Source organism: Pipistrellus kuhlii, unplaced genomic scaffold (assembly GCF_014108245.1).
Source record: "Pipistrellus kuhlii isolate mPipKuh1 unplaced genomic scaffold, mPipKuh1.p scaffold_m20_p_11, whole genome shotgun sequence".
NCBI lineage: Eukaryota > Metazoa > Chordata > Mammalia > Chiroptera > Vespertilionidae > Pipistrellus > Pipistrellus kuhlii.
Window position 1 is genome coordinate 48,006,445 of NW_023425416.1, and position 13,062 is coordinate 48,019,506.

Consider the following 13,062-nt stretch of genomic DNA (forward strand, 5'->3'; position numbering starts at 1 on the left):
GGGCAGGCAGTAAGCTGAGTACCTTCTCTGCAATAAAAATATCCATGAATATTAAAAGCTTTTGCTTGCAGTACTTTTCTATATATCTTCTATAAACTCAGTTTTGGTGTTGGGCTTAGCTACTATATAATGAATCACTCGTTTTTACATAAATTAAAGCTTTGTTTAAACAAACATACAAAAAGGAGATGCTAATGAAGACGTTATATGTGAAAAATGTTTGGGGCAAGATTGATTGTTAAACATAATATCCAATATATTACTATAATAAAAACAAGGTGATGATAACAAAAGAAAAACAGGTTTAATGTAAAAACTTCACCATGAAAAACTAGAAATATTTTACAGCAATGGTTTTCTTGTGTGTTTTTTTCGGGTCCCAAGAACTTTGGCCCAGCCAGTGTGGCTCAGTGGTTGAGTGTTGACCTATGAACTATAAGGTCACCGTTTGATTCCTGGTCAGGGCACAGGCCCAGGTTGTAGGCTTTATCCCCAGTGGGGGATGCAGGAGGCAGCTGATCAGTAATTCTCTCTTATCATTGATGTTTCTAGCTCTCCTTCTCCCTTCCTCTCTGAAATCAATAAAAATATATTTAAAAAAAATAAAGAAAGAACTCTTCTAACAGCTCTTTAACACATTCCCTAAAAATGAGTAGGGAGGATAGTTCGCTTATTTCCAGAGATCTTGTTCCTCCTTTGAGAGCCTTGTTTACAAGCTGAGAGGATTATCTGTCACTTTTCTTCTTAAAGACGGTAATTTTTTTTTCAATTTATTGATTTTTTTACAGAGAGGAAGGGAGAGGGATAGAGAGTTAGAAACATCGATGAGAGAGAATCATCGATCAGCTGCCTGTTGGGGATGTGCCCGCAACCAAGGTACATGCCCTTGACCAGAATCGAACCTGGGACTTTTCAATCCGCAGGCCGACGCTCTATCCACTGAGCCAAACTGGTTTTGGCCAGACATTTTATAGTGTTAAACAGTTTCCTTGAGGAAAGTGCCCACTGTCATGTGCAAGCAGGTCCCCAGGAAGTGCTTAGTAATAAATAACCCTCATCGTTCTCCTTCCTTCTTTCCTAGAAATCGAAGCCCAAGTTCTATGTACTCTCCATGTTCCCCTACCCCTCGGGCAAGCTGCACATGGGCCACGTGCGCGTGTACACCATCAGCGACACCATCGCCCGCTTCCAGAGGATGAGAGGGATGCAGGTAAGGGCGGCGCCACCGCCAGCGCCACCGCTGCCACCAGCTCGCTGCCTCCCTCGGAGCAGCGAGAACGCTGGGACGTGTGTTCAGGGCGAATGCAGAAAACCGCTCCGTTAGGATGAGGTTCGCTTTGAAGATAAACACGACAAGCGCAGCGTTTCCTTTTATGAACTGGAAGTTATAACAAAGCATCTAGATTGGCTGGGTATTAGGCGATGTTCTAAGGATGGGGATGGGGTGGGGGTGGAGTGAGGGAGCCACAAATGTGGGTAACACATGCTATCTCCCCAGGAAGGGGTTCACCGTCTGGTGGGGGGAAACACATACTGGGATAAGTTTTTGTAAGGAAAACCCAGCTCTGCAGGGGTTGGGAGGGGCTCCACTACAGAGGGACCATCTGACAGATCTGGGGGATGCTGTGAAGTTTGCCGGGAGAGAGGAAGAGGAGGAGAAGGAAGAAACTTGTTGGCTGCTGTGGGTCAGTCCCCTTCTCACCACTGCCAGGCAGCCCAGAGCCTGCTCTTGCTCTTTGCTGACATGAGGTGGGAATCATCGTAGCACCTTGGTTAACTACTGTATTTTTTGGACCATAAGACGCACCAGTTTTTAGAGAAGGGAAATGAAGAAAAAAAGATTCTGAAACAAATAGTGTCCTAAAATATTTTATGTGCATTAAAACCCAACATCACAGTCATAAACACATGTAATCAACCCTGTAAAATAAACAGCAGCATTTAGAACCATTTTAGAGCCGGGCAAGCACACAGAGACCACACAGAGCTGGGCAAGTAAAAAAACTTTTTTTTTAAAGTATATGTGTAGGCTATATTTGGACCATAAGACGCAGGGACTTTTTCCCCCCACTTCTGGGGGGAAAAAAGTGCATCTTATGGTCCGAAAAATACGGTACTTACAGAGAGGCGGGATGGACGGAGGGCTGCGAGCAAGGACCTCTGAGCCAGATGGCCAGGACTCGAAGGCCAGCTCTGATCACTTCCGAGCATGGACCTTTGACCAGTCATTTAATTACCTTCTCTGGGACCCGGTGTTCTCTCATTTGTAAAGTGGAGATCACCTAGCACCTGCCCGTTGGCATGGTTACAAGGATTCAAAGAGGGTGGCGGTGAAGCACCTGGCACATACCTGGCACCGGGCAGTAACGGTAAACATCGCGCTGCCTATGGCGGCTGGAATGGGCTCATAGCAGCGCCCGAGAGCCCGCCCGCTGTGCACCTTTGCCCATCTTGTGTTTACCACCGTAACCGGCTCCCCCGCCGGCTGGGACTCACCGGCCGGGCCTGAACAAATGAGGCCCGCCGCCCCCCAGTCCTGCGTAAAGATTTTCTCTTAGAAAGATGAGTGCACCCTTGTCACAGTTGGTTTGGAAATTTATGCCGACCTGACACTGGCAGCAAGAAGGATTCCTAAAAAGGAAGTCAGCCTACAGCGCCTCTTTGTCACCGGAAGAGTTAAGCACGTCATCCTGTCCAGCGCAGAGATTTGTGTCGTGTGTGGAGCCGGCCACAGGTGTTTGTCTCCCTGCTTTATGCCAGATGCCGCCTCCCCCAGACACGGCTCTCCATCTTCCCGCTGTGTTTATTAGAAAGAGGCGGTGTGGAATGAATTGGCCCACTGCCTGAAGAATAACTCTATTTAACTGTGATTCTTCAGCTAGATTTTTTTTTTTTTTTTAACTTACCGAAGTTATTTTAGACAGTTAGCAAATGCAGGCAAATTGTTGAAGATGAAGCTACTGTAGCAAAACTGAACATTTATGGTAAAGAAAGGGAAGCCGTTAGCAGGTAGGGGAGGGTGTAGGTGGGACTCTAATTCCTTGGATGGAGGAGACAGAGAAAGCTCCAGGCAGGGCCCCAGGCCTAGAGGTCCCAGGACCCAGGTAGGCAGCTCAGGCCCAGAAGACAAAACAGAGACCCAAGGTCAGGCTGGCTCAGGAGTTGGACTCCCAGGTTTGAACCTCGTCCCCCCACTTTCCGGCTGAGTGACCCTGCACAAGTCATTTCATGTCTCCGAATCCCACTTCCCGCATCTTTGCAACACGGGTAACAGTGGTTCCTCCCACAGGGGGTGGTTGTGCAGGTTAAATGAGTTAGTGCATGTGTCTGGCACATATTCATCCCTTGTGGCAGCTGTGATAATTATTTATCCGGATCTGGTTTATTCTGGGTTACCCTACGGCTGGGTCGGGGCCTGAAACCACTGTTTGTCATGTGGTTTACGGTGTCTTGGTCTGTGTGATCAGCAGGCGCCTAGGGTTCTTTTTGTTCTTCCATTTCAGATGGTAAGCTCTCTTTTGGGGGTTATCCATCCGCCAGGTTTCCCTGAAATTAATTTCTTGTTAATTTTCAGAGCTCATATTTAAGTCATATCATGTTACTGCCAGATTTGGTGAAAATTTGTCCTGCCATTTTTAAGTGATATGGCAAAAGAGAAACAGAAATCTCAGTGTAAAAAAAAAAAAATTTGCCAACAGTGTGAAAGCCTGTTGAGTTTCCTGTTGTTTTAAAATCCTTCTTTCCCAATGTCAAGTCGAGAGAGAGAGAGAGAGAGAGAGAGAGAGAGAGAGAGAGAGGGGAGAGAGAGAGAGAATGAGCGCGTGCGCGCATGCGCGCGCGATTGGTTTCAGGTCAAGTTCAATGATCCTCACGCTAAGGAGGGAAGGAATATCTAACCTAGAATAATTGGGTCTGACACATGTATTGATTAATTCTTTCAATAAATAGTCATTAATACCAGCTTTATTCTAAACACTGGGCTTTCTGCTGCATTAAATACAAACTCTTGAACAACATGGAATTAGGGCCTACCCCACGTGCCCACTGCGGTTGAAAATCACAGCATAGCTGTTAAGCCTCCCCAAAACTAAACTACAATCCTCCCTCGGCATGTGTAGAGGATTGGTCCCAGGACCCCCATCGATACTGAAACCCTCAGATGCTCAAGTCCCTTCAATAAATCCTAGTCAGCCCTCTGCGTTGCAATTGGTTTGAATCCGTAGATGCAGAACCCAGGAATATGGGGTGGAGGCTGACTGTATATTTATTGAGGGGAAAAAACAGTCTGTGTATAAGTGGACCTTCGCAGTTCAAATCCACATTGTTCAGTACTCAACCGTATGGAGCTTGGGTTCAAATTAGTCAGTAGGCCCAAGGAAAATTCAGCAAGCTCTGCCTTTCTCTGTAACTTGTTCATTTGTTGGTTGATTTGTTTTGTTCAGGCACACTAAGAACAGCATTATGGGAAGTAAAACATACGGGAGTGACCCGTGCACCAAGTCTGCTCCGTCCAGGGTCACCGGGGACCTCTGTGGGCGTGACTCTGTCCATGAAATGCCTTACCATCCCCGCCTCCTGGAAACTGGGCTCTCTTGGCGTGAGACCCCCCTCTCCAGGTCTCTCTGCTGCATCTTGGCTTCTTCCTCCCAGTGTACTCCACACGTTTGTTCTGCTCCACTTTGTCTTTGCGTCTCTACCAGGGAGAGGAAGTCCCCCCTTATTCCTAGCTTGCTGAGAATGTTTATCGTGCTGGGTCACCTTGTCCAATCGCTGTCTGAAGTGTTGGTGCCGATGAAATCTGCCAGCAGTGAATGACAGCGAATGACATTTCTCACTAACTCTCATCCTTGCCATCACGTAGTAATGTTGGATTTTCTAGTCTTGCTGATTTGGTATACAGCAAATGATACCATCTGATTGTGCTTTTAATTTCCATTTTCCTGAGTGCCGTCCTGGTGAAGCTGAGATACTTTCAGGTCTATTTAACTTTCCTCTTCTTTGATTGGCTTGTTCGCATTCTTTGCCAATGTGGGTGTCTTTTTCTTATGGCTCCGTATGACTTCTTTGTATAGTCAGGATTTTTGATTCATCCCCCTTGCCTTTGAGCCGTCCAGACCACAGGTTGTACTTGGAGATTGAGAATGGGCGAAAACGATGATTGGAAAGTTCAAGTTTGCTTTTACTTTGGTTTCTTTCTATAGTAGCAAGTAAGTTGTGCAAAGGAGAGTTGAATCAAGAGTGTAACTGATCACTGTGGTCCCTGTGCTCTTGTAGTTCCTGGAGATGTGCCCAAAAGCTAGGACTGCCACTGTTCTGTTTGTTTTTGTTTTTTTTACTAATCTTCATCTGAGAATATTTTTCCATTCATTTTTAGAGAGTGGAAAGGAGGGGGGAAAGACAGAGAGAAACATCGATATGAGAGAGAAACATCAGTTGGTTGCCTCCTGCACATACCCCCACCAGGGCCAGGGATTAAGCCTGCAACTGAGGTACATGCCCTTGACCGGAATCGAACCCAGGACCTTTTAGTCTGCCGGCCGACGCTCTGTCCACTGAGCCAAATTGGCTAGGGCTGTGGTTGGCAAACTGCAGCTTGCAAGCCACGTGAGGCTCTTTGGCCTTGTAAGTATGGCTCTTCCACAAAATACCATGGTCTGGGCGAGTCTATTTTGAAGAAGTGGCAGTAGAAGAAGTTTAAGTTTTAAAAATTTGGCTCTCAAAAGAAATGTCAATCGTTGTCCTGTTGATATTTGGCTCTGTTGACTAGTGAGTTTGCCGACCACTGGGCTAGAGTGTCACTGTTCCCTTGTGGAAACTGAAGTCACAAACAGCTGGCCAGACTGTGGACACACAAGTAGATCACATGTGGCCTTGACAAATGAAAGCTCGGGGGCTTGAGGTGACGAATCGATCCGGAATTAGGGGCTATTTAGTGGCTGACCGCCTCCCACCTCAGATTGGTTGCAAAGCTCCTGTGAGGTAATCAATGAGAAAACCCTTTAAAAACTCCAGTGCAGTTTTCCCGTGGAACCCAATGAGTGGGAGCACTAATAGGTGGTGCTGAGGGGTGGCTGTGGAGCAGGGGCTGCTTTAAGCCAGAGATCAATCACCCTCATTCAGGAATCGGCAAGGAGGGCTGCTCCTCCGTCCGTCTCCATAAACCCGCAGTGTCTGATGGCACATTTACAGCTCAGCTCCATATGGTGATTTTGTTGTGTTTTCATCTGTTGTATGCACAGATGGTTGGAAAATAAAATTACCCTCCTCCCACCTCGGCTGGTCTCCCCAGCACCTTCTGGGCCAGATGAAAGCATCGGCTGATTAGCATCAACATGGCCAAGTCTCCTCACAGACTTGGGCTAATTTGTCTCAGGCAGAAAGCCTCCAGGCGCTGCCTCAGCCGAGTTTTCTGTTCCGGCCTTTATGCTGTTCCCTGAGGAAGAAGAAAGACATGGAGGTGTCTGGTAGCTGTGTGACCAGATGTAGTCCCCTGCGAATATCAGGAAGTGAGGGGAGGTCTTAGCACGTGAATCATAATATATACTGAGTGGCCAGATTATTATAATCTCTGAACATATAATAATCTGGCCACTCAGTGTATATCCTATATAATAAAAGGCTAATATGCAAATTGTCCCCTCAACCAGGAGTACAGGCAGGCCAGCCAACCACCCATGTCCCCTCCTCCTGGCCAGGCTGGCCGTACCTCACCCATGCATGAATTCATGCACCAGGCCTCTAACACACACACACACACACACACACACACACACACACACACACAGAGTGGCCTTATTATGCATTCAGAGATCTAACAATCTGGCCACTCAGTGTGTGTTTCATCCGTTTCCAGTTTGTCCCTCTGCACACAACTAGGCCCTGAGTTTTCAAATGTGCACATCTCTGCAATGTCTGGAAATAGAGCTTATCCTGTCAGATACAATTTGAGGGAGAGAATGAATTGCTGGTCCAGGGTCTTGACCGGGAACTGGCAGATCTTGGCCTATCACATTCCTTACTTCCTCAGGGGAGGTCTCCTGCTTGGGCCTCCGTGCTGTCACTCAGATGCTCTTTGCCCTGAAGTATTGGCCTGAATTTGATCCCCAGTCTATAATCCAGTGGGTTATTACATTTGCTAAACAAAAGGAAATATTGTGTTTCGAATTTCTTAGAAATAAACGATTGCACCTACTCCAGAGAAACCGTGGCACTCTCTGAAAATAGCAGTGTTTTGAGAAGCAGGAACCATGGTTGCTGTCAATTAGAAGCCGAGTTGGTTTCCGATCTCAAGTGTTGTTTTACGATGACAGGGAAAGATGGCCTATGCTCAACAACTGAGCCACCCTGACCACGCAAGAACTGTACTTTTGATTGTTGTTGTTTTTTTTCCTGTTGAAAGAAAAGTATTTTAAAATTGAGCATAGAGTCCATATTCCCCTGTGAAAATACATATGCATGTAAAAGACCGCCGTCTCCTTTGGCCACTCCCTGCCTCACCAGGCCTTCTGGGCAGTAATCCCTGATGCTTTCCAGTCCGTCTCTCCAGAGCCTTGTCTTACATTGTCATGTGTAGCTGTGCTGTCTCCTGTGTCCCTTCTCCTGGCCACCTTGCTGTCCATCTTGGCCGACAACCCTGAGATGCTGGTGGCTCTGCCTGGAGGGAGGCAGGAGGGTAAGCCACGATCATGTGACTATGTCCACACCAGAGGCTGGCCTAGACCCGCTCCCAGGCCTCCTCTCCTGGCCAGCTCTGGTCTGACCTGCCAGGGCTCCGTCCCTGTGTTTGCCCTTCATCGGTAACTGGTTCGATTCCTCTTGGATGTCTCTCAAGTCCTGGGAGACTGCGCAGTCCTGGTGTTCCTGTGCTGGTCCTTGGCCAGTTTACTGTCAGACCCTCCTTTGCTTTGATTTGAATGGCAGAAGGGCAGACCCCTTAAGGCCATGCTTTACCAGGCTCTGGTGTCAGCTGGCTTCTGGCCGGTTTCAGGCAATAAGAAATTCTGGCCTTAGGAGGGGCTGGAGGAAAGGAGAAGCCAGGGAATTGCTTTCTGGCCCGGGTAGTGCCTCCGTCATTAGTCCAGTTCCGTCGGGGCAGACCTGCCTATGTCAGCTGCTGCGGCTGCTCTGGGCCTTTGAGCTCCGATAACTCTGCTCCCCCTCCAGCCTTCCGGCCAGAGGCAGTGGCAGCCGCCTGCTCTTCTCAACTTCTGGCTTGCTGTGCTGTCCGCTTGGCTTCTCGCTCAGTTTTAAATTCTTAGAGCATTGGTTAGAAGAGCTAGAGATGATTTTTCACGCTCTGGAAGTTTGTTTTCTAGATTTGCTGGTTTCAGCTGCTAGGACTTTTTCTTTTTTTTGTTAATCCTCACCTGAGGATGTATTTTTCATTACTTTTCAGAGAGAGTGGAAGAGAGAGAGAGAGAGAGAGAGGAGAGAGAGGAGAGAGGAGAGAGGAGAGAGGAGAGAGGAGAGAGGAGAGAGAGAGAGAGAGAGAGAGAGAGAGAGATTATCCTGGCCAACAACCCTGAGATGCAGTAATGAAACACTGACGCAGAGTCACCTCCCATACATGCCTCGGTGTGTAACCTGCTGAATCCTCGCTATGTCAGAGGTGGCTGGCGGGCTTCCCAGAGCACATTTTGAACTCAACCAGGAAGGGATAGGCATGTCAGTAGAAGAGAATGCCTGCTCATCACCCAGAGGGGACACTGATCTAGGTCTTCACCGTCCGCCATGCCTGACGCTTCCCTTCTGGTCCTAGGTCATCAACCCCATGGGGTGGGATGCGTTCGGACTGCCTGCCGAGAACGCCGCCATCGAGAGGAATCTGCATCCAGACAGTTGGACACAAAGGTGTGTGGTGTTTTTTGTTGTTGTTTTTTAAAATATCTTTCATTGATTTTTTATAGAGAAAGAGAGTTAGAAATATCGATGAGAAAGAAACATCAATCAGCTGCCTCCTGCACACCCCCTACTGGGTATGTGCCTGCAACCAAGGTACATGCCCTTGACCAGAATCGAACCTGGGACCTTTGAGTCCGCAGGCTGTCGCTTTATCCACTGAGCCAAACTGGTTAGGGCTCAAAAGGTGTTCTTATAGACATTCAAACACCCATGTACGGGGATTCCCACAGTTTATATGTTAAGGTTTTTTTTCTCTTCAGCGGATTTTATGCCAATTGCCTGGCTTAACTCCGTGCAGACTACAGACATACAGGGTGGGGCAAAAGTAGGTTTACAGTGTCTGTATGGAAAATAATACAATAATTAATAATTAGTAATGCAAGAGTAAACTCTGTGTTTTTCATACCATTTTTGCCCGCCCCAGGTGGATGGGCCAGAAGTGCCCACAGAAAAGGGGTTGCCCACCTGAGTGGCCAGAGCAAGGGCCCATCCCAGGGCCAAAGGCCTTTGTGGTTTCTAGTAGATCCTGTGTGAGTCCAAAGAGTCAGTATCTTCCAACATGCTGGCATTTTCATCGATCCTTAGTGATATATATATTTTTTTAATGATATCTTATTGATCTTTTACAGAGAGGAAGGGAGAGGAGTAGAGAGCCAGAAACATCACTGAGAGAGAACATCGATCAGCTGCCTCCTACACACCCCACAGTGGGATTGTGCCTGCAATCAAGGTACATGCCTTGACCGGAATTGAACCTGGGACCCTTCAGTCCGCAGGCCGGTGCTCTACCCACTGAGCCTAACTGGTTAGGGCACTTAGTGATATTTTGGAGCCCTGGGCAAAACGACATGTAGAGCCCTTTGCAATAAATCTAGGCTTTCCCCTTTCCCTCCCCATTCTCAAAGTCTAGTTTGTTTACGGCTTTCCCTCTCTAAGCCCAAACCTCCTTCCCTCTATTTCACAGCAACATTAAGTACATGCGGAAGCAGCTGGACCGCCTGGGCCTGTGTTTCAGCTGGGACAGGGTAAGTGGGCCCTCTTACGGAAGGTCTTTGTGTATTTATTTTTAAAATATGTTTTTATTGGTTTCAGAGAGGAAGGGAGAGGGAGAGAAATATCAGTCACGAGAGAGAACCATCGATTGGCTGCCCTGACTGGGAATCGAACCATGGCCTGGTTCATGGGTCCATGATGCTCAACCACTGAGCCTCGCCGGCTGCGCTGGAAGGTCTTCGCTGTCCTGAAGGTCCCAATTGCATGGGGACCATGACAGTTGCTTCACATGCTGCCTCTTTGGGTTGGGAGAAGGGAAGGGAGGGAGGCAGAGCAGGTCTCCACAAATGAAAAGTATCCCAAGTGGGTAATTTGTCTGCAAAGAAGTCGTTTTCTGTGAGATTAAGCTAAGAGCGTTAACGTCTTCCTTAAGCTTCAGTCGGCCGGGTTGTGTGGTGGCAGCTCGGCGCGGGGATTCTGCTGTTCTCAGCGATAGCTGAACACGACTGCTGGGATCGATGTGGAAGTGATTAAGCATCCACCCGTCCGGTCCTTTTAGGTGATTAGGTGTTAAGTTGATTTATTTACCTTTCGTTCCAAGTTTGGAATTGAGGTTTACAAGAACCTGTTACTATTCTGTCACAAATAAATTATCGAGTCACAGGAAGTTGCCAAGACGGTACAGAGACATGTACCCTTTCCCAGCTTCCCTCAGTGATAACATTTTACAGAACTTCAGACTAATGTCAAAACCAAGACATCGACCCCGTGCAGTACTGTTAACTGAAGTGCAAACCTTGTTCAGCTTTCACAGTTGTTTTATGTAAGCATTGTGTACGTGTGTGTGTGTGTGTGTGTGTGTATACGTGTGTATGTGTGGCTGTAGTAGTTGTTCTGTAATTTAATCACATGTATAGATTTGATGGAGAAGTCTGAGGCCAGCCCCACTTGTTTCTTTGTAATTCAGTGATCTTTCTACTGCCATGTGGATACTTTTCTAAAAAACTATTTCCATTGATTTCAAAGAGGAAGGGAGAGGGGGAGAGAGAGAGAGAAAATCATCAATGACGAGAGAGTATCATTGATCTGTTGCCTCCTGCACACCCCATATTGGGGATCGAGCTTGCAACCCAGGCATGTGTCCTGACCGGGAATCGAACCATGACCCTCCTGGTTCATAGGTTGATGCTCAACCACTGAGCCATACTGGCCGGGCTCATAATCCTTTTCATGAGTTTGGATGCCGTGTTCTCCTTGTTTGTTTCCAAATCTTTTTTGCAGACCCTGGTGGGTTTCCCCCGTTTCCTAAGTGGGCTCTATCCATTTATCCTCAGCATGTTGTCGTCTCTGCACTTATTTTCACTGGGTTCGGGGAATCCCTTTTCCTGGTGCATCATTCTCTTTGGTTTGCTCTTTACCCGGAAGTGAGTGGTGGCATCACAGATCCCCGGACTGTGACTACTTGAAGTGCTACTGAGTCCCTACAGCCAGGGATGTCCAGGTCGTGGGCTCTCCGTCTGCCCAGAGCCCGCTGTGTCCTCTGCACCTTGCCCTTTGGCACAGGGGTTCCAGAGCTGTTCTTTCCAACAACCCAACCTGTTCTTAAGAAGGGGAGATGCTGTTTGGCTTATGGTATTTTTCTTCAATCTAGTCCCATCTGCCAAAATTCCTTGACATTTCTGGCATGTTGATGGGCCTGTGTGTTGTTCCCAGTGCTGTTGGGATCCCCTCCCTTCCTCTCTCCCTCCTCCCTCCCTCCCCCTTCTTCACTCCCCTTCCCTCCCTCCTTTCTTCCCTCCCTCTTTTCCTTCCTTCGTCACAATGTTATTAAGCTAAAGCAATTAATGATCATACCATATAACATCACAGAATGGTAGTCATGTTGCAAAGTTCCCGGGGTGTCTTGCAAGTATTTCTTTCCACCAGCGGTTGGTTTGCCTGCACTTTTGCTGGTCTTTGCTGAGTCTCCTCCCCCCCACCCCGTGTTGTTATCCTGGTTTGGGAATCGTACTCTTGTCATCCAAAATACACAAGCTGTTTGGACCATTCCTGCATGAATTTCCTTTCATGATTCGTATGATTTTCGTGATTTGTATCATTACAAAGGGAAAGGTATTATTGCTTCAAGTTCTTGCTACCTTGGCATTTTAATTACATGGAGGATTAGATGTCTAACAAAGGATTAAACTAAGAGAAACCATGAGGGTGATAGGAATAGGAATATATATTTTTATGGTTTTTGTTTTCAAAGAATGGCTTAAAACAAAAAGAATCGGGGGGCAAGTGAGTGCCTGGAGACGCCCCTTGTGAGAGCTGGGAGCTCTGGTTGCCTTGACAACAGTAGGAGGCCCTGATGTGGTCGACTCTCCGAGTCCCCTTCCAGCGCGAAGCAGTGGGTCTGGCAGACTCCTGGCTCTGGGTGACTCCTCCCTCAGAATCAGAAGATTAACCTTTTCCGGGAGGTTTTCCTTGATCGATGGGGTGGGGGTGGGGGGCACCTTTGTTTCCATGGAGGTGAATGGGCAGCGTATCCTTTAGGGCTTCCCTGTTTCCAGGAAGTTGGTGCTGGGGCCTGAGGTGTCACTCAGAACTGCATCCCCCTCGGGGTGGGGACCGTATGTCATCATGAACACATGGCACACGTGTCGCCGACCTCAGACCGCGCCGTGCCAGCTCAGGCTAAAACCTGTGGCGGAGGATTTCACTGCCCCAGCCAGGAGCGCGTTCTGGGACTCCTCAGCCCTCACCAGGTCTCTTGGGGCCACCCGGTCCGTGTGGCTCCTCGAGGAAGTGGTTTGTTCCGTCCCCGGTCCCCACAGGTGGTCACGAGCCCAGTTGGGGACCGATAATGATTTTGACTTCTGAAGAGTTTCGTGTCCTGGTTTTGAAGAATGCCTAACAGCCTGGATTTGTCTGATTGGTTCTTCAGGCTTCCGTTCCAGTTGCTATGGCTGCGAAACAAATGGATTGTCTGACTTGTTGCCTTACTTTGCAACCTCCACTCTGAACTATTTGCAAATTGATGAACAGCCCGGTGTTTGTAAATAGTGAAACTTAGAGTAGGGATGGGGAATAAGCCAGGGCAGAAGGGTGACAGGAGGCTAACTGGCACTTTATAATAATATATATATATCAATATATATTTCAGAGAGGAAGAAAGAGGGAAAG

At 47.8% G+C, this 13,062-nt stretch overlaps 1 protein-coding gene across 1 annotated transcript in view; it reads left to right on the plus strand.

The window, feature by feature from the left end:
* LARS2 (leucyl-tRNA synthetase 2, mitochondrial) overlaps positions 1-13,062 on the plus strand; it is an 88,974-nt gene that overhangs the window by 6,862 nt on the left and 69,050 nt on the right. Inside the window, exons 3-5 of the mRNA XM_036432057.2 lie at positions 1,082-1,210; positions 8,759-8,850; positions 9,866-9,926. Of these exons, the coding sequence (XP_036287950.1) occupies positions 1,082-1,210; positions 8,759-8,850; positions 9,866-9,926 (282 nt within the window). The remainder of the gene's footprint in view (positions 1-1,081; positions 1,211-8,758; positions 8,851-9,865; positions 9,927-13,062) is intronic.